Source organism: Phalangium opilio, unplaced genomic scaffold, assembly GCF_054372755.1.
Source record: "Phalangium opilio isolate 3A_F unplaced genomic scaffold, DU_Popi_V2 ptg000113l_1, whole genome shotgun sequence".
NCBI classification, from domain to species: domain Eukaryota; kingdom Metazoa; phylum Arthropoda; class Arachnida; order Opiliones; family Phalangiidae; genus Phalangium; species Phalangium opilio.
Window position 1 is genome coordinate 6337868 of NW_028324209.1, and position 18567 is coordinate 6356434.

At 38.8% G+C, this 18567-nt stretch overlaps 5 protein-coding genes across 6 annotated transcripts; all 5 read left to right on the forward strand.

Annotated features, from left to right (window-relative positions):
- The first annotated feature begins 155 nt into the window (after window positions 1-155).
- LOC149623607 (uncharacterized) lies at window positions 156-5986 on the forward strand. Its single transcript, XM_089853295.1, has 8 exons — window positions 156-910; window positions 1116-1977; window positions 2832-3004; window positions 3124-3176; window positions 3701-4619; window positions 4678-5539; window positions 5609-5784; window positions 5853-5986. Exons 1-8 carry the CDS (start codon window positions 280-282, stop codon window positions 5882-5884), a joined length of 3708 nt encoding a protein of 1235 aa, XP_089709421.1. The 5' UTR covers window positions 156-279; the 3' UTR covers window positions 5885-5986.
- A 623-nt stretch (window positions 5987-6609) lies between these two features.
- LOC149623608 (acetylcholinesterase-like) lies at window positions 6610-14139 on the forward strand. 2 transcript variants are annotated; one of them, XM_089852632.1, is made up of 5 exons: window positions 6610-7804; window positions 7868-8732; window positions 8939-9108; window positions 9180-9583; window positions 14101-14139. In XM_089852632.1, exons 1-4 carry the CDS (start codon window positions 7174-7176, stop codon window positions 9212-9214), a joined length of 1701 nt encoding a protein of 566 aa, XP_089708758.1. In that variant the 5' UTR covers window positions 6610-7173; the 3' UTR covers window positions 9215-9583; window positions 14101-14139. The 2 variants fall into 2 exon arrangements, with proteins under 2 accessions (XP_089708758.1, XP_089708759.1); XM_089852633.1 differs by lacking the exon at window positions 14101-14139 and having other exon boundaries at window positions 9180-9481; window positions 9557-9600.
- Window positions 9577-11844, forward strand: LOC149623609 (acetylcholinesterase-like). Its single transcript, XM_089852634.1, has 4 exons — window positions 9577-10290; window positions 10351-11191; window positions 11254-11432; window positions 11691-11844. Exons 1-4 carry the CDS (start codon window positions 9669-9671, stop codon window positions 11720-11722), a joined length of 1674 nt encoding a protein of 557 aa, XP_089708760.1. The 5' UTR covers window positions 9577-9668; the 3' UTR covers window positions 11723-11844.
- LOC149623610 (cholinesterase-like) lies at window positions 14073-16398 on the forward strand. Its single transcript, XM_089852635.1, has 4 exons — window positions 14073-14701; window positions 14762-15602; window positions 15665-15843; window positions 16098-16398. Exons 1-4 carry the CDS (start codon window positions 14080-14082, stop codon window positions 16127-16129), a joined length of 1674 nt encoding a protein of 557 aa, XP_089708761.1. The 5' UTR covers window positions 14073-14079; the 3' UTR covers window positions 16130-16398.
- A 64-nt stretch (window positions 16399-16462) lies between these two features.
- Window positions 16463-18418, forward strand: LOC149623611 (acetylcholinesterase-like). The gene is made up of 3 exons (XM_089853296.1): window positions 16463-17325; window positions 17383-18095; window positions 18268-18418. The coding sequence occupies exons 1-3, from the start codon at window positions 16519-16521 to the stop codon at window positions 18416-18418; spliced, it is 1671 nt and encodes a 556-aa protein (XP_089709422.1). The 5' UTR covers window positions 16463-16518.
- Window positions 18419-18567: the final 149 nt, after the last annotated feature.

Here is an 18567-nt window from a genome sequence, read left to right on the forward strand (position 1 = left end):
CGCAATGATGTACGGGAAGGGCATTTTTTTCAAGGACTCGTAGATAATATTTACAAGCAAAAATCACTAACGCGAATAAATTTATCGAGGAAGCTATACGTCGTTATGCCAAGCTTCGGACCGGGTCGTTGAAACTTAGCGCCTTATCTATTACGAGTTACGAGTAGGGATACCTAAAGGGGAGTGAAACCGAAGCAAAAGTCTAGAAATTCAACATTTTTTTCCCCAAATTTGCCCCGGGGTCCTGAACGGACTTGAAGAGAACGCAAAAACACAAAAATGGCGAAAGTAACGCTGTTACTATTAACGTTGGTCTACTTTATTTCATCGGCATTCTGTGACAATTTAGTAGTTAATACCGCATCAGGACCCATTGAAGGAATTGAAATTAAAACCGCGTTAGGTCAAAAGGTCCACGCTTATTTGGGTATACCTTACGCGGAACCGCCCCTCGGTAGCGCCAGATTTAAAGCGCCGGTACCTATAAAGCCTTGGACTGAAACATTATCCGCAAAGTCAAGATCCAAGTCGTGTTACCAAGCTGTTGGCCCGCACGGTCGTATTAAAGGTTTCGAGTGGTGGATTGCGGCTGACGATGACGTTTCCGAGGATTGTTTGACCTTGAATATATGGGTCCCTGAACCCGCCCCTAAAGACGCGGCTGTAATGGTATGGATTCACGGTGGAGCTTTCGAAGGTGGTACTTCGACTTCGGATAAGTACGATGGACAGTTATTGGCATCCCAAGGTGACGTCATTGTGGTTTCGGTAAATTATCGATTGAACGCTTTTGGCTTTTTGTATTTGGATCACGAGGATGTACCTGGTAATGCTGGACTTAAAGACCAAGCTTTGGCCTTGAAATGGATTCAGGAAAATATAAAAGCCTTTGGTGGAGATAAACAAAGAGGTAAATTGGAAATTAATTATATATAATTAATAACGGGTTCACAAGTCGCTTGCGCCATTCGTTTCGTACCCTTTCCGATCACCAATCAGCCATTAAGTTTTCGTAAAATCCTCCAAACGCAGAAAAAGAACCGCCAGCCAGGGAATTGTGGAACCTTTTTATTCAAATTCGAACCTATTTAAATCTAATTGAACACAATTTCTAGTGACCATATTCGGTCAGAGTGCTGGTGCTGCGTCAGTCGCTCACCACATGAGCATTCCATCAAGTCAAGGCCTATTCAAGAGAGTAATTGTCCAAAGTGGTAGCAGCAACGCCAACTGGGGCTTTTCAGATAAATTCGCTTCATCTAAACTTGGTGAATCAATCGCACACGCTGTTGGTTGCTCGAAAAACGCCAAAAAACGCGAGGACATAATCGAATGCCTACGTAAAACGGACGTTAAGACCCTAATTAAGAAGTCCATTGATGCCAAACCAACTGGATCATCGTCAATAAAGTTCACACCCGTTGTGGACGGTGATTACATTACTGATAGAGCCGACGTAGCCTTCTCTAGCCAGAAGGTTGATTCTGACATTGATGTCATGATTGGAGCTACCAGTGGTGAGGGTAGCATGTTCCTAGCCATGTTGAAGATAATTGAACCCAAAGAAAACTCCTTCATCAGCAGCAAAACCTTCTCTATCGTCATAAAAACGCTATTGAAAACCGACGACCCCAATGTGGCCAACTTAGTTCAACATTTTTATACTGATTGGGAAAACCCCGAAGATCCAGTGAAGATTAGAGAACAAGCCAATCATTTGGCCACCGATTTGATGTTTCTATGCAGTATTAACGCGCTAAATGATTTGTTAGCCAATAATGGGAATAAAGTCTATAGGTATCAATTTACTCATCATCCTTCCGTGATACCGATTCCATCTTGGTTGGGGTCCTTACATGGCGATGAAATAGACTTTATATTTGGTTGGCCATTGGACAAATCTAAGTCTTACACTGAAGAGGAAGCCCAATTGGCTAAAAGAGTGATAAAATATTGGACCAATTTTGCAAAATACGGGTGAGAATGGTTAACATATTGGGGACCGTCCATAAACTACGTCACACTCTTATGGGGGGGAGGGGGTTTCTAGATTTGTGACGGTCCGTGACAAGGGGGAGGGAGGGGTTCTTCGAGGCGTGACGTCACATTTAGCATTGATTTTGTTATGAAGTCCGTAAGAGGCCGATTGGTTCTCTTATGTTATAGAAGAGGGAAAGACAACATTCCATAGTCCACCGTTACAATAATTTACCAAAATTGTTATTCCATCATCGCTTAAATAGTAGAAAATTTATGCAATTATCAACTATTTACACTTTTATATAGCCAATTTAAATAGCGCATTTAAAATAAACAGCTTAAACTCCCTTATGTCTTTGTTTATTTGCCCCTATTATTTGTGAGAATGAATCAAATTCCCCTGTCGATTGAAATGGTTTCGATTCTTTGGCAAATTTTCTAAATCTCAAGCTCGATTAGACTGTTTTCGGTGACAGTGTCAAAACCTAAAAAGTGTGCCCCTTTAACTAAGCTTTATGGAACTTTTTTTTTAAATTCTAAAGGTCAATCAGAGTGAAAAAGCTTAAAACGGAAGAGAACTTGAATTTTCAGCCGAGCAAAATATTTCTGAGAGGGCGGCATATCACTCAAGAAATTAATCAATTTTAATTTGTAAATTAAGACAAATCATAGTGCGGAGGGGGGGGGGGGTTAAAGAAATGTGACGTGGTTTTTAGGGGAGGGATCTGAGAAAAGCGTGACGAAGCGTGATCTGGGGGGACGGGGGGGTCAGAAAATGCTTTTTTTCGCGTGACGTAGTTTATGGACGGTCCCTTGACGCGTTCTTGGAATCTAACCAAAGATGGTTTCAGAGACCCTAATGGAAAATCAAAAGATGACAATTTGGTATGGCCTAAATACTCAACAGAATCAAGGTCTCATGTGACGCTAGGACTTGAAACGAAAGTTAGCAAAGGACGGGACCTTAGAGTACAACAATGCGCTTTATGGGATAAACTTCTTCCACAAGTCATAGCTTCTGCCCGTAAGTATTATAATTCCTTTTTTTTTTTGTTTAGAAACAGGAAGTACAAGGAATTTCATTTTTTCAGATTCTGCAAAAAGTCAGTGTGGTAAAGTGGCGTAAACTGGTCCTCTAAATAGTTTACTTTATACTAAAGAAAAAACTGAAGGAAAATGAGATTGATATATTAATTGTATTATTTTAAATTTGACAAATTTTAAATGAAATTGATTAAACTTGGCATTAACATGGAACCTTTGGCACAAATTTATTATGGTTAATTTTGGCTCTGATATTTAGTTGGATTCAATGGAGTCAAAATGTTCAAGTCCCTAGGCCTATAACAAACCGGTTTATAGCTTTATTTTTGCCCATTACGTAACAAGGAAAGGTAAGCGTAATTTAAATCAAATCAACCAGTATTTAAATTACAGAAAAGTGGTTTTTCCCCATATGTATGACCGATGTTAACCATTTTTTCCTCCTTGCTTTGACATTGAGAGCGGTAGTTGTTCCTTTTAAACGTCTACAGCAAATACAATCAGTTATTAAATTCGTAACCGTCGCATCTACCGAAGATAGTTGATAGTAGTCTAGGCCGTCGCCTTGAAAATCGACTATTATTGAAGGTTATTTTTCAGTCCCATTATAAAGCGAGATAAAAATTGGAGGTTAGACAGATAAAAAAAATCAGCTCAACAAATATGAACTAGATAGAATATTTTTTCCACAATAAATCACAGTGACAGTTTCCTTGCAGTTAGCCCGGACGTCTCTTTCGAAATGGCGGACAAGTCTATGTTAATTGCAATTATAGTACTTGGTATTGGAATATATTTTTTTACTCAAAATGCCAGTGATACATCTACCAGTAATTCACCGCAACAAGCGAGTGAAGATAATAACCCCTCCCCGAATGACTTGCTAAAAGAGGTAAAAGATAAAGATGGAACTGAGTCACGTGACGAAGCCGGTTCGTGCTCGGACCCAAAAGGCGACGCAAAATCGTGTCAAAGTTCAGCCCAGAAACAAAGTTCAACAAAATACTCCAAAGAACAAAATGAGAAATTAACCGTCAGCACTACAACTGGTCTTATAGAAGGTATCGAATTAACTACCCCATTGGGTCGCAAAGTAAATGCTTTTTTGGGCATACCATTTGCGGAACCGCCATTGGGTGACAAGAGGTTTAAACCACCAGTTCCTATTAGCCCTTGGTCTGAAACTATACAAACATCAACCATATCAAAGCATTGCCATCAATTAGTTAGTCCCCACATGCGAATGAAAGGATTTGATTGGTGGATGCTGAAAGAAGACGTCGAAACGACTGAAGATTGTTTGATTTTGAATATTTGGGCTCCTCAACCCACGCCGAAAGACGCGGCAGTTTTGGTATGGTTGCACGGAGGTGGTTTCGAAGGGGGAGCAACCGGAGTTGAGCTGTACGATGGACAGCTATTGGCTGCCCAAGGGGACGTCATAGTCGTCTCCATCAATTATAGACTTAATGCCTTTGGATTTCTATATTTGGATCCTGAAGAAGCTCCTGGTAATGTCGGACTTATGGATCAAGCTTTGGGACTGAAATGGATTCAGGAAAATATTAAATCTTTCGGTGGAGATCCACGAAAAGGTAATTAACACTACTTTTACTCTATCCTTCATATTTTATTAATTCTATTTGCATTTAGTTACCATCTTTGGAGAATCAGCTGGGGGTGCTTCTGTTACCCATCACATGACCATTCCTTCCAGTCAAGGGTTATTCCAACGAGTAATTGCCGAAAGCGGCACTAGCAACTCAAATTGGGCAACTCTGACCAAAGAATCCGCGACAGAAATAACAGAAGCTATTGCCGAGAAAGCCGGTTGTTTATCACCTGGGAAATCGAAAAAAGACATAATAAACTGCTTAAGACAAGTAGACCCGGCAACCATTGTTCAAATATCTCACGGTATTCAACCCAAATCTTCACTTTTGAAATTTACACCCGTTGCCGATGGAGTTTACATCCCAGAACATCCAGAAACAGCTTTAGAAAATAAAAATTTCGATAGCGAGGTTGATATAATGTTGGGTGCGAATACGGCGGAAGGTCTTACTTTGCTCATTCCATTCGCGAGAGCCTTGGGAACCAATGAAGATTCATACATCAGTAAAGAAGACTTTACAAAAGCTATAAAACACCTATTTAAAAGCGACGACGAAACGTTGATTGCCTTAATTAACCATTATTACACTGATTTTGAAAATCCCGATGATTTAGAAAGAGTTAGGGAAAATGCCATTCATTTTGGTACCGATCTCATGATGCTTTGCGCCATCAATTCTTTTAGTGATGTTACAGCGGATAATGGTAACAGGGTCTTCAGGTACCAGTTCAGTCATCATCCTTCCGAAGTTCCTTTACCGAAATGGACCAAATCCTTGCACGGAGACGAACTATACTTTGTTTTTGGTCGGCCCTTAGACCCGTCAAGATCGTACCCTGAAGAGGAAGTTGAGTTGAGCAAACGGGTTATTGGATACTGGGCCAATTTTGCTAAATACGGGTACGTTTTAATCTTAGTTTTCAAATGAGTTGTCAGAAAACCTAATTTAAATGACAATACTATATGAAGGGATCCAAATGGGGAGTCACTTGGAACTAATGAACCAAAATGGCCGTTGTATTCCAAAAATAAAAGAGCGCATATCACCATTGGGCTGGAGAGTACCGTTGATGACGCCAGTAATCTTAGGTACCATCAGTGCTCTTTATGGGATAAGTTGTTACCTCAGTTCATTTCTGCTTCAAGTAAGTTTTAAAAAAAGCTTGGTATAATAAGTTTGACGCTCGTCCTTTAATAAATAATTTTATTTTAGTCAGCGCTAAAGAAAAATGTAACAAGGTGTAAATAACGTGTTAGCTGCAAGTACAAATAATGTTGAGATGGAAAATTTATTTGAAATTGATTGCCTATTATAATAAAATATGTATTTTACTACCGTTTTATGACGGACCTTTGTTTTATTTATTTATTTATTTATTAATTAATTAACTTTTAATTGCTTTTAATTTTTTGGCGCCTTCTATCTACTCTAATTTTAATAATTCAACGATTAATTTCTACTGAATTGACTTCCTCTTACATTTTCATAAAAAAGCTGTTGCCAAAACTAATGGCAAACAGCCAAATGTACGCGGATTAGGGTAAGAAGATTCGTCCCCTTTTTGCTTATTATATATTCAGTTTTAAGTTTTACTTTTGGTTCTTGTGGTGTATAGTCGTTAGTGAAAATCCGTTGACAAAATAAATCTAGATTCAGTTCTAGCGGAGAAATACTTAAGCGAGAACGTAGTAAAATCAATATGATTCGTGATATTATCATCTTTTTTGCTGTCGTTTATTTAATTGTTATTTTTGGAAACAAGAAAGAAACTACTACACCTAGTCACGCTTCCACGAATCAACATCGACATGAAGTTAGACAAGAAATTGATGAGCGTCGAAAGCAACAATTTGAGGAAGAAGAAAGGTACAGAAAAGCCCAAGTAGAAAAAGCGACGAAAACAAGATACACTGAAACTGATTCGCCAATAGATTCAAAAATGGAAACTTTAACGCGTGACAACCAACATGTTAACATCGTAAAAGACGTAGAAAAAGAATCTTGTGAAAATTCTGCCGATGGTGCATCTGGTTCGTGTCAGAAGAAGACTGAATATGAAGAGGATCTTTCGGTAGATGAAATTGTCGCTTCTAAATATGCTAAGGATATAAATGAACCTTATGAAGATTTAGAAAATATTGTTGCAAGGAAAATTTCAAAGGATGATGATGGAGATTTGGACGTTGAGACTGATATTCACAATGAATTGTAACGTAAAATAAATACTTTTTATAATCAAAATTTTTTGCGGATTATTTCATAAGTTGGACGGGTAATTTGTTTTAATGTTTTCCCAGGTTAACATCTAGAGCCTTGAATAGTCATAAGCGTTTTTCATTACTTTCATAGTGTTTATATGCTTTATATAACCAGAAATAATCCCGGTTTCGTATGACTGGGAGAATTTGTCTGTAGATTATCTCAGTTGTTATCACGACGTTAGGCAACAACGAGATTGAAAACACTTTAACCATTTTTATCAGTTACGAGCGTGCTTTCATCCAGAAAGAAGAGAAAATAAGTTTGCGCTATAATGCAGCTTCTATTTTACATATGTTTAATTATAGTTGCCAATTATTTTACCGCTACAAATGCCGAACTAAAAATTCAGACGTTATCAGGTCCCGTAGAAGGAATTGAAATTGCCACACCCGTTGGTAAAAAGGTTCACGGGTACCTGGGGATTCCGTTCGCTGAGCCCCCAGTTGAGGATCTAAGGTTCAAACCACCGGTTCCAAAGCGACCATGGTCAGATACCCTAAAAGCGAACAAAAAATCTAAAGGTTGTATTCAGGTTGTGTCGGAAAACTTAAGGCAAGGTAGTGAACGCTGGTGGCTGGCCAATGACGAAGATACCTCCGAAGATTGCCTCTTTCTAAATGTATGGGTTCCAACGCCGACACCGAAAGACGCTGCAGTCATGGTATGGATTTATGGGGGTGCTTTCGAAGCAGGGTCATCAGCCTTGGAAAAATACGATGGACAGATTCTATCGGCTATCGGTAACGTTATAGTCGTGTCTATCAATTACCGTTTGAGCGTTTTTGGTTTTCTGTATTTGGACCCGCAAGAAATACCCGGTAACGTTGGACTCATGGATCAAGCGTTGGGTATGAAGTGGGTCCAGGAAAATATTAAGGCTTTCGGAGGAGATCCAAATAAAGGTTAGATATTTTCTTTTCAACAAGATGAAATTGATGACCGTTATATCATTCCTTACTTAACAGTAACGATTTTTGGTGAATCTGCCGGAGGTGCCTCTGCAACCCACCATTTAACGATTCCATCTAGTCAAGGGTTATTTCAAAGAGTCATTGCTCAAAGTGGAACCAGTAACGCCATATGGGCCTACCATGACAAATACACCTCTTTCGCTCTCAGCGAATCCTTCGGCCACTCAACCGGATGCTCAAAAACCGCAAAAGAAGTCCAAGACATTGTAGACTGCTTGAGAAAAATTGACGTGGAAACCCTGGTTACTAAAGCCCTTGAAACGAAAATGGTTTCAGGCCGTCCACTTATATACGGACCCGTTGTGGATGGATCTTATATTCCAGACAACCCGCAGAATATCATTGCCAAAAAGAAAATTGATTCCAAGAAAGACGTATTGCTCGGCGCCAACACCGACGAGGGTAGCGTGTTTCTGGTCACCATGTTCAAGATTCTAGAAGCTAAGGAAGATTCTTACATAACTGAGAAGACATTGTCCAAGGTCATTCAAAACATGATGAAAACTGATGACGAAAATTTGGTAAATTTGGTGCAGCACTTTTATACCGATTGGGAGAAACCCGATGACCAGGTTAAGATACGGGAACAGGCTAACCATTTCGCCGGCGATTTGCTGTTTTTGTGTAAAATCAACGCTATGAATGATTTGTTAGTCGAAAATGGAAATAAGGTATACCGGTATCAGTTCACCCACCACCCGTCAGTTGTAAAGTTACCGTCTTGGATGGGTTGCCTGCACGGGGATGAGTTGGACTTCGTTTTTGGTTGGCCTTTAGATAAGTCTAAATCTTTTACCGACGAAGAAAAGAAATTGTCCACCAGGGTCATGAAATTTTGGAGCAATTTTGCTAAATATGGGTATTTGACTTTTGCCATAGCCTTATAATACTCTCTATAAATATGGATCGATCCATTAAAAACGGATGGAGGGCGTCTCGTGGTGACAAGTTTTGTCTTGCGTGAACGATACCGATACTACGACAGAGCCATACTTATAAAGATAATTAAAGGGTTACGCTTTTTCACGTTCTAAAATTCAAAACAGCTAACTAATCTTTTTACAGAGATCCCAATGGAAAATCGGCTAGTGAAAAACAATGGCCTCAATATTCTAAAGGCAAAAGATCTCATTTAAGTATTGGACTGAAAACCAAAGTGAGACCAGGCCGTGATCTGCGAATTAGACAGTGTGCTTTATGGGAAAAATTAATTCCACAATATATGGCCGCTGCTCGTAAGTATTTCCTAATAAACTCTCTTCGACGTAGGACTGATAAAATGCGTCACATTAATATATTTTTATAGATGCAGCCAAAGGTCAATGCGATAAAAAAATATAAGATATATGATGTATATATAATAATAAAGGATGTTGTGAAAAAAATGGCTTCATTCCAAAACTATTATATATTTTAGGCATTACTAAATTATTTCATTTACTATGAAAGTGAATAGATCATCATTAAAGTATCAACACTTGGCGTTTTTTCCTGAACATTGTACCGTAAAGTAGAGTTAATAAAAAACTGTAATCGAATAATCATTTTAATTCAAACCATTGAGAAACAAGCGTGAGAGAGGAAAACGGCACTTGTTCTTTACTAGTGGTAAATCTCTTGGCAAGCATACAAGCTTCAAATTAAGACTTGAGGTCAATTTTAATTCAAGGTTTTTTCTATTAGTGCAGATGTTTTTATCAGTTATATAAGGTACGTGTCATATATTGTGATATCTCCTATTTCTTCGCGCGATAACACGTTTCGAATTCAGTCTACTCCGAAGTACAAAACCGCGATGTTGCTTTTTTTCTTAAAGTGTTTAACCTTCATTCTCGTGTCCACGGTAAACGGGTCGATCGTCAATACCAAATCTGGTCCTGTTGAAGGTGTTAAATTAACTACACCATTAGGGAAAAATGTCGAAGCTTTCTTTGGTATCCCGTACGCTGAACCACCAACGGGTAATCTTCGTTTTAAACCTCCAGTACCAGTTAAAGCGTGGGACCATACGTTCAAAGCCAAAGAACTAGGAAAATCTTGCGTACAATTTGTGCCACCAGCGCACATTCAGGAAGGAATGGAATGGTGGGTCCCGCCAAGCAACGAAACCTCGGAGGACTGTCTAAACCTCAATATTTGGGTGCCTAATCCTGTTCCAAAAGATGCGGCGGTCATGGTATGGATATACGGAGGTGGATTCGAGGGCGGATCCAGCGCCACTTTCCTTTATGATGGTCAGTTGATGGCGTCTGAGGGTGGCGTCATTTTCGTGTCCATGAACTATCGTCTCGGCCCACTGGGCTTCTTATACTTGGATAATGAAGAGTCACCTGGAAATATGGGGCTTATGGATCAGGCTTTAGCTCTGAAATGGGTACAAAACAACATTGAGGCTTTCGGTGGTGATAAGCGTAAAGGTATGGTAGAATCACCATTTCTTAATTTTGGAAAGTTATTGTTCCATTTTAATCCATCAGTAACCGTCTTTGGAGAAAGCGCGGGAGGAGCTAGCAGTAGTTATCATTTGACCATTCCTTCAAGTCATGGTCTATTCAAACGCGTTATCTCCATGAGTGGAACGAGCAATGCCGTGTGGGGTAGTAATGACAAAAACAAGGCCAGTAGAATTAGTGAGCGGTTAGCGCAATCGAGCAATTGTCAGGCTGCTGAAAGGAAAGATATGGTGAATTGCCTACGAAAATTGTCATCGGAAGATTTAGTAAAAATCGCGTTTGATACGCCTTCCGATGGAATTTTATCACATCTTCCTGTTATTGACGGTGATTACTTAGAGGACCGTTCCGAAAAGTTGATAGAAATTGTGGACAAAAATATCGAAGTTATGCTTGGTACCACGACCGATGATGGTCTTATGTTTCCAATTCTTGAAGAAGTTGTAAAGCCCGTTGAAGACTCGTACATTGATTCTGAACAATTCCTACGGTACATAAAAGCTACATTGGGGTTGAAAGACGAACAAGCGAGCGTTGTCCGACATTTGTACACTGATTGGGAAGATCCAGAGGACAAACGTAAAATGAGAAAGCAATTAATTCATTTTGCCACGGATTTATTTTTTCTTTGCGATACCAATCGATTCAACGATGCCTTGGCTCGACATGGAAATAAAATATTCAGATATCGATTTGGACAACACCCTTCAATTCCGGAATCGCCGAAATGGATGGGTGCCGGACACGGAGATGAAATAGTTTTCGTTTTTGGTTTTCCATTGGTGAAAGGTAAGGGATATACTCAAAAGGAAGCGGAACTATCAAAGACCATGCTTGAATTGTGGACCAACTTTGCTAAATACGGGTAAGCCGATAAAAGAGACTAAACTTTTGCATCAAAGTTAATTTTATTATTCTTTTTCAAAGAGATCCTAATGGTCCAAGTAAAGCAGCGGACAGAAAATGGCCACAGTATTCGATCAAAGGTAGAAAACAAGTCTTACTTGATGACACATTGAAGTTAAAAGTGGGGTCTGGAAAAGACTTACGAATTCAAGAATGTGCCCTGTATGATAAGCTTCTACCGCAATTGCGGATGACAATCAGTAAGCATTGCACTTTCATATTTACAACAAAAACCCATACAAGATCTGAGCTATCCAAAGAAACAAAAGGGCTCCAGTGCTTTGATCTCGGGTGTATTTCTCCCTCACTTCATCCGCTACATTGGCAAGTTCATAACCAAAAGAAACGCCTCATGTAAACCTAAAATGGGTATTCATAACATTCTCAGGTCTAATATGGGCTCTTATAAATTGCTGTAGCAAATTGCTAATTTTCCAATGTTTGTTTTTACCGTTTAGACAAAGAAAAATTCTGCGCTTCTTCTGAATAATACCTCACAAAATGTCTTTTTTATATTTAGTTGTAAAACATCATTATTAATTAAGAGTTAATAATCAAGAATTTTGAATGTTGTGAAATTTGCCCTTCAAAAAAAAAAAAAAAAGCAAGAGAAAAATACTATAAATTTTTATTTCCTGTATAGGCTATATACTTTCAAAGTAATATAATTATCGGGCGTTACCACTATTGTTTGAAACCCGAAAATTAAAGCAAATTTCTATTTCTATTAGCACATCAATAATATACACATAGTTTAAATAATACACTTGTCTCTCAAAACAAAATTAATACGGAAAGGGTGAAACAGCAGTCTATGTGTTTGTCTGTGTGTGTCCGTCCGTTGTTACACTAGTGCACCGTGTTAGCAGTTCGCCTTGTGGTCATGTGGAAAGAAATCCTACAAAACCTTAATATTTGGTTTTCTCATAATGTAAAATTAATATATGGAAATATTTTTCGTAATTTCGATGCCTTTAGTAGTTTTGTAGCTTTAAAGCTCTGTTTCATTTTGATATCCCAAGAATATTTCTTATATTATTATTTGAAATGGATGTTTATATATTACTTAAGCTATACTACATCTGTTTATAGCATAATCCTTTCGTTATTGAACAAGAAGAACGCTACTATGTCGGTCAAATGAACTGTTATTTGTCAATAGGCCTAGTGAACCAGAAAGTAAACGCTAGGGTTTGGTTTTCGTTTCTGTAATGCAGAGACATTAACGGTTCAGAGTGAGCCGAAAGTTAAATAAACTTTTAAATAATCAGGCTTAGATTTTATAATTGAACTAGCTGTTAGCCGCGGCGTCGCTCGCGTGTAATAAGAGCTTCCATCAAAATGATGTAAAGAATGGGTAGATTTTACTGATGACTAATAATTTTGTAGCACCCTAGGAGCGAAGGCACTCGGCGCTGCCCGTCCGCCCGTCGGGACATTTTTTATTACTTTTCATGCGGAAATTATTCTATAAAGAGGGGTTTTTAAGTTTTTGGCCGCCATTTAAAAAGATGGCAACAAATCGAAACCAGTGTAGTAAATATTTGCGAAATCGGTTGAAACGCGAGGACTTTGTTGCATAAGGAAGATTTTTTACATTTCTGGGCGCCATTTTTTAAGATGGCGGCGGATTGGAAAAATATTTCTTAGTACGCGCCTACTACTTGTGAGTAACGTTCCTGCAAATTTTCAGCCTTCTAGGGCAAGCGGTTTGGGCTGGGCGTTGATTATCAGTCAGTCAGTCTGTCAGTCAGTCAGGACTTCGGTTTATATAGATATAGATAAAGCATCATGGTGAAAATCTAGGCCGCGTTCAGCAGAGCTCAGCGCTGTTAGCAGTGTCATACAGAAGGGGATTTTGTTTTTGAGGTATTATTACAAATAGCTCTTGCTGATTCTGATGGGACTATACCTATTTAATTGGCGTGAAACCAGTTGATCACGCGAGAATTTTAAGAGACATGTTAGTCTTTCTAATTTTAATTATAAAAGTTGTTCTTATCTATCTCTATAAATATGTTATCATACAATTTTTTTAAGCCTTAGTACCTTGCACGCTTTATTGCGCTAGCGTCATTTTTAAAACACCGATGACCGGAGAAAAGCGTTCAGCAAAGCTATGACGACAGAGCTCACCGGTTAACGTTTTCCAAAATCCGCTGTCTTTATTGGTGAGCTCTGCTGAAGGCAGCCCAGATCAGTGAAAGGTCTGATCGTAATCGGATTATAGCTTCGTGTTGTCATGCGTTATATGGTGCGCATTTACTTTCAGTGCGTGTAGCCACAAATAAGCTTTGGTGTTATGTAACGTTAACAGTCATGTTGACAAACTAAGAAAATCGTTGAGGTGAAACGAGAGGCTAGTGTTTACACGGCAACCCTGTTGTGAATCTGGCTTTGAACATAGAGGGTATACAGTTGAGGAGTAGAAAATTGGGCCTTTACAAACACATAAAGGTAATATCCCTCCATAGTTTTATCTCTTCATTTCCCGTTTTTCCCCCATCGGATGATTTTAATGTGTACAAGTATATCCTTATTGGATGTAAAATGTCGTCTGATTTACAGAATATTCGCTATGCTTTGTATACCTCTTTAATATTTCATAAAATTAACTTCAGTATTTGTTCATAAAAAAAAAAGAAACATTTCCATATCTGGGTAAATAAGTTTGTAAGTAGGCCTCCTCTTGACTTGGAGAGGTAATATTTTGGTTTTCCCAACTTGTTTTCTATTAGTGCAGATGTTTTTATCAGTTATATAAGGTACGTGTCATATATTTTGATATATCTTATTTCCTCGCGCGATACGTTTCGAATTCAGTCTACTCCGAAGTACAAAGCCGCGATGTTGCTTTTTTTCATAAAGTGTTTAACCTTCATTCTCGTATCCACGGTAAACGGGTCGATCGTCAATACCAAATCTGGTCCTGTTGAAGGTGTTAAATTAACTACACCATTAGGGAAAAATGTCGAAGCTTTCTTTGGTATCCCGTACGCTGAACCACCAACGGGTAATCTTCGTTTCAAACCTCCAGTACCAGTTAAAGCTTGGGACCATACGTTTAAAGCCAAAGAACTAGGAAATTCTTGCGTACAATTTGTGCCACCAGCGCACATTCAGGAAGGAATGGAATGGTGGGTCCCGCCAAGCAACGAAACCTCAGAGGACTGTCTAAACCTCAATATTTGGGTGCCTAATCCCGTTCCAAAAGATGCGGCGGTCATGGTATGGATATACGGAGGTGGATTCGAGGGCGGATCCAGCGCCACTTTCCTTTATGATGGTCAGTTGATGGCGTCTGAGGGTGGCGTCATTTTCGTGTCCATGAACTATCGTCTCGGCCCACTGGGCTTCTTATACTTGGATAATGAAGAGTCACCTGGAAATATGGGGCTTATGGATCAGGCTTTAGCTCTGAAATGGGTACAAAATAACATCGAGGCTTTCGGTGGTAATAAGCGTAAAGGTATGGTTAAATGATCAGTTCTAAATTTTTGTAAGTAATTGTTCCATTTTAATTTATCAGTGACCATCTTTGGAGAAAGTGCGGGAGGAGCGAGCAGTAGTTATCATTTGACCATTCCTTCAAGTCATGGTCTATTCAAACGCGTTATATCCATGAGTGGAACAAGCAATGCCATATGGGGTAGTAATGACAAAAATACGGCAAGTAAAATTAGTGAGCGGTTAGCGCATTCGAGCAACTGTCACGCCGGTGAAACGAAAGATATGGTGGATTGCCTACGAAAATTGTCCTCGGAAGATTTAGTAAAAATAGCACTTGATACACCTTCCGATGGAATTTTATCACATCTTCCTGTTATTGACGGTGATTACTTAGAGGACCGTTCCGAAAAGTTGATAGAAATTGTGGACAAAAATATCGAAGTTATGCTTGGTACCACGACCGAAGATGGTCTTACGTTTCCAATTCTTGAAGAAGTTTTAATGCCCGTTGAAGACTCGTACATTGATTCTGAACAATTCCTACGGTACATAAAAGCTACATTGGGGTTGAAAAACGAACAAGCGAGCGTTGTCCGACATTTGTACACTGATTGGGAAGACCCAGAGGACAAACGTAAAATGAGAAAGCAATTTGTTCATTTTGCCACGGATTTATATTTCCTTTGCGATACCAATCGATTCAACGATGCCTTGGCTCGACATGGAAATAAAATCTTCAGATATCGATTTGGGCACCACCCTTCAATTCCGGAATCGCCTAAGTGGATGGGAGCCGGACACGAAGATGAAATAGTTTTCGTTTTTGGTTTTCCGATGGTGAAAGGTAAGGGATATACTCAAAAGGAAGCGGAACTATCAAAGACCATGCTTGAATTGTGGACCAACTTTGCTAAATACGGGTAAGCCGATAAAAGAGACTAAACTTTTGCATCAAAGTTAATTTTATTATTCTTTTTCAAAGAGATCCTAATGGTCCAAGTAAAGCAGCGGACAGAAAATGGCCACAGTATTCGATCAAAGGTAGAAAACAAGTCTTACTTGATGACACATTGAAGTTAAAAGTGGGGTCTGGAAAAGACTTACGAATTCAAGAATGTGCCTTGTATGATAAGCTTCTACCGCAATTGCGGATGACAATCAGTAAGCATTGCACTTTCATATTTGCATAAAAAACCCATACAAGATCTGAGCATGTTCAAAGAAACCATTAGGCTGCAGTGCCTTGATCTCGGGCTTCTTACTCCTTCGCATCACCGCTGCATTGACAAGTTCATAACCGAAAGAAACGCCTCGTGTAAACCTAAAATGGGTATTCATACATTCTCAGGTCTAATATGGGTTCTTGTTTGATGTAGCAAATTGCTAATTTTCCAATATTTGTTTTTACCGTTTAGACAAAGAAAAATTCTGCGCTTCTCCTGAATAATACCTCACAAAATAAATATTTTTTAATATTTAGTTGTAAAACGTCGTTGTTAATCAAGAATCGAGTATTATGAATGTTAATTGTTAACTTTGCCCTTCAGAAAAAAAAAGGAATAGAAAAATACTATACATTTTCATTTCCTGTATTGACTATATACTTTCAAAGTAATGTAATTATCGGGCGTTACCACTATTGTTTGAAACCCTAAAATTAAAGCAAATTTATATTTCTATTAGCACATCAGTAATATACATATAGTTTAAATAATACACTTTAACCCTAAAATTTTCTCACCTAATAGGTTTTTTATTCATAAATGAATTTTCCCATTGTATTAGGTTTCCAAGTTTCCAGACACTTATTAAAGTTAGCAAAACTTTGATTATAAAATGACGTACTCTATTTGGGCTCTCTACTGCGTTATAGTCGGACTTGTATACGTATTTCGCGGTGACCGATGTGACAGAAATGACGTCATGATTCACACTGAGTCTGGGTCCATGTTGGGTTCCAAAATTCTATCAACAACGGGGAAGTTTGTGAACGTTTTCTTAGGCATTCCTTACGCTGTTCCGCCAGTAGGATGTCATCGTTTTCGGCCACCATTAGACATTGAAAAGTGGTCAGGTGTCCTCAACGCCAAGGTTTATGGTCCGGCTTGCTTACAAGTAGTGCCACGATATGTTTCTCGACCCCCTGAATGGTTAGTTCCTAAGAGAAATGCGACGTCAGAGGATTGTTTGTACTTAAATATCTGGACACCGAATCCCATTCCAACTAAAGCCCCAGTTATGGTGTGGATACATGGTGGCGGTTTTTCCCTTGGCTACGGGTCCTCCTCTAAATACGATGGTCAGATACTGGCCTCGGAAGAAAATGTCATTGTGGTTACTTTAAATTATCGCCTATCTGTTTTTGGGTTTATGTATCTCGGAGCTGAGGAGTTACCCGGAAATGTTGGACTTATGGATCAAGCTTCCGCTCTACGATGGGTCAAAAGAAACGTGGCTAAATTTGGTGGGGATGTGAATAGAATAACCCTATTTGGTGAATCGGCCGGATCAGCTTCTGTTGGATATCAGTTACTGATACCATCGAGTAGGCATCTTTTTAATCGCGTTATCATGCAGAGTGGAACCCCATTTAATGTATGGGCCTTTTCTGAAGAGCCAGCGGCCATGGAAATGACCTTTAAGGTATAAAATTAAACCCTATTAAATTATTTATCAATTAACTAACTATCAATTTAAAAGTTTGCGGCTTCAGTCGGGTGTTCAGCTTACCCAACTTATCCTCACTACCATCCTAAGGATATGGTTTATTGCTTACAACAAGTACCGGCTGAAAAACTAATTATGGCTGCTAAGAATGTCAACCCAAGAGCTGGGGTCACTTTTACGCCCGTTAGAGATGGCAAGTACATACCTAAAGACTTGGACACGACAATAGACGATGTACCAAAGGAAATAGAAGTACTTATCGGGACCAATACCGGTGATGGCGTATACCTTATGTTAGCGGACAAAGTAGTTGCCTTCTCTCAAGACGCTATGGTGTCAAATAGGAAATTTGTGGATTACGTTTACTCCTTGACAGAAGTTCGACGTGACGCGAAGGGAAGGCTGCTAATGGATTTGATTAGATTTTTTTACACTAATTGGGACGATCCAACAGATCCATATTTGTTTCGTGATCAAGCCGTTAATTTTTCTGACGATTTCTTGTTTAATTGCGGTGTTACATTGTTGTCCGATATGCTAAGCGCGAATGACAACAAAGTTTACAGGTATTGGTTCGATGTTCAACCATCGGTCAGGAGAATTCCTAGCTGGATGCGATCTTTTCACGGTGTTGAAATGGATTTTATATTCGGGTTTCCGTTGGATCCAACCAAAGGCTTTACCGAAAATGAAACTGTGTTGTGCAGGAATATGATGGGCCTTTGGGCCAACTTTGCACGTAATGGGTAAGTCAATTTTTCAAATAATGAAAATAGATTACCCGAAAGCATTTAATGATAAAATTTCAGATAGAATTCACTAGATATATCAGTTCTTTAGGTGATAGCTTTGGGTTGATCTTTTAAATTTCAATATGCCTTCATTCCAATTTAATTGAAATGAAGTTTTGCTTCATAGAAGTCCTCAATCTACGTGGCCTGATTATAATCAACGTGAGAAGAAATATTTAATGATTAATTTGAATTCGTTTGAGGTTAAAGCCGGAATTAGAAATCAAGCTTGTACTTTATGGAATTATCTATTTCCAAAGTTAAAAACCCTCGTTTAAAAGGATTTTTTTGAAATATTAATTTTAATATAAATAAAAAATAATCATATACATAGTCTAACATTATTTTTGTAAACACACAAAAATTACCGCAATTTAACCGTCAACATCTCTGAGTCAGGACTGAACTACATTAATAAAATACATGT

Coding starts and splice junctions, on each gene's coding strand:
- LOC149623607 (XM_089853295.1), top strand. CDS start 280: ATGGCGAAAGTAACGCTGTTACTATTAACGTTGGTCTACTTTATTTCA. Junction 1,978..2,831: donor ACCAATTTTGCAAAATACGG/GTGAGAATGGTT, acceptor AGATGGTTTCAG/AGACCCTAATGGAAAATCAA. Junction 3,005..3,123: donor ACAAGTCATAGCTTCTGCCC/GTAAGTATTATA, acceptor TCCTCTAAATAG/TTTACTTTATACTAAAGAAA.
- LOC149623608 (XM_089852632.1), top strand. CDS start 7,174: ATGCAGCTTCTATTTTACATATGTTTAATTATAGTTGCCAATTATTTT. Junction 7,805..7,867: donor CGGAGGAGATCCAAATAAAG/GTTAGATATTTT, acceptor CTTACTTAACAG/TAACGATTTTTGGTGAATCT. Junction 9,109..9,179: donor ACAATATATGGCCGCTGCTC/GTAAGTATTTCC, acceptor ATATTTTTATAG/ATGCAGCCAAAGGTCAATGC.
- LOC149623609 (XM_089852634.1), top strand. CDS start 9,669: ATGTTGCTTTTTTTCTTAAAGTGTTTAACCTTCATTCTCGTGTCCACG. Junction 10,291..10,350: donor CGGTGGTGATAAGCGTAAAG/GTATGGTAGAAT, acceptor TTAATCCATCAG/TAACCGTCTTTGGAGAAAGC. Junction 11,433..11,690: donor GCAATTGCGGATGACAATCA/GTAAGCATTGCA, acceptor TTTACCGTTTAG/ACAAAGAAAAATTCTGCGCT.
- LOC149623610 (XM_089852635.1), top strand. CDS start 14,080: ATGTTGCTTTTTTTCATAAAGTGTTTAACCTTCATTCTCGTATCCACG. Junction 14,702..14,761: donor CGGTGGTAATAAGCGTAAAG/GTATGGTTAAAT, acceptor TTAATTTATCAG/TGACCATCTTTGGAGAAAGT. Junction 15,844..16,097: donor GCAATTGCGGATGACAATCA/GTAAGCATTGCA, acceptor TTTACCGTTTAG/ACAAAGAAAAATTCTGCGCT.
- LOC149623611 (XM_089853296.1), top strand. CDS start 16,519: ATGACGTACTCTATTTGGGCTCTCTACTGCGTTATAGTCGGACTTGTA. Junction 17,326..17,382: donor CCATGGAAATGACCTTTAAG/GTATAAAATTAA, acceptor TCAATTTAAAAG/TTTGCGGCTTCAGTCGGGTG. Junction 18,096..18,267: donor GCCAACTTTGCACGTAATGG/GTAAGTCAATTT, acceptor TTTGCTTCATAG/AAGTCCTCAATCTACGTGGC.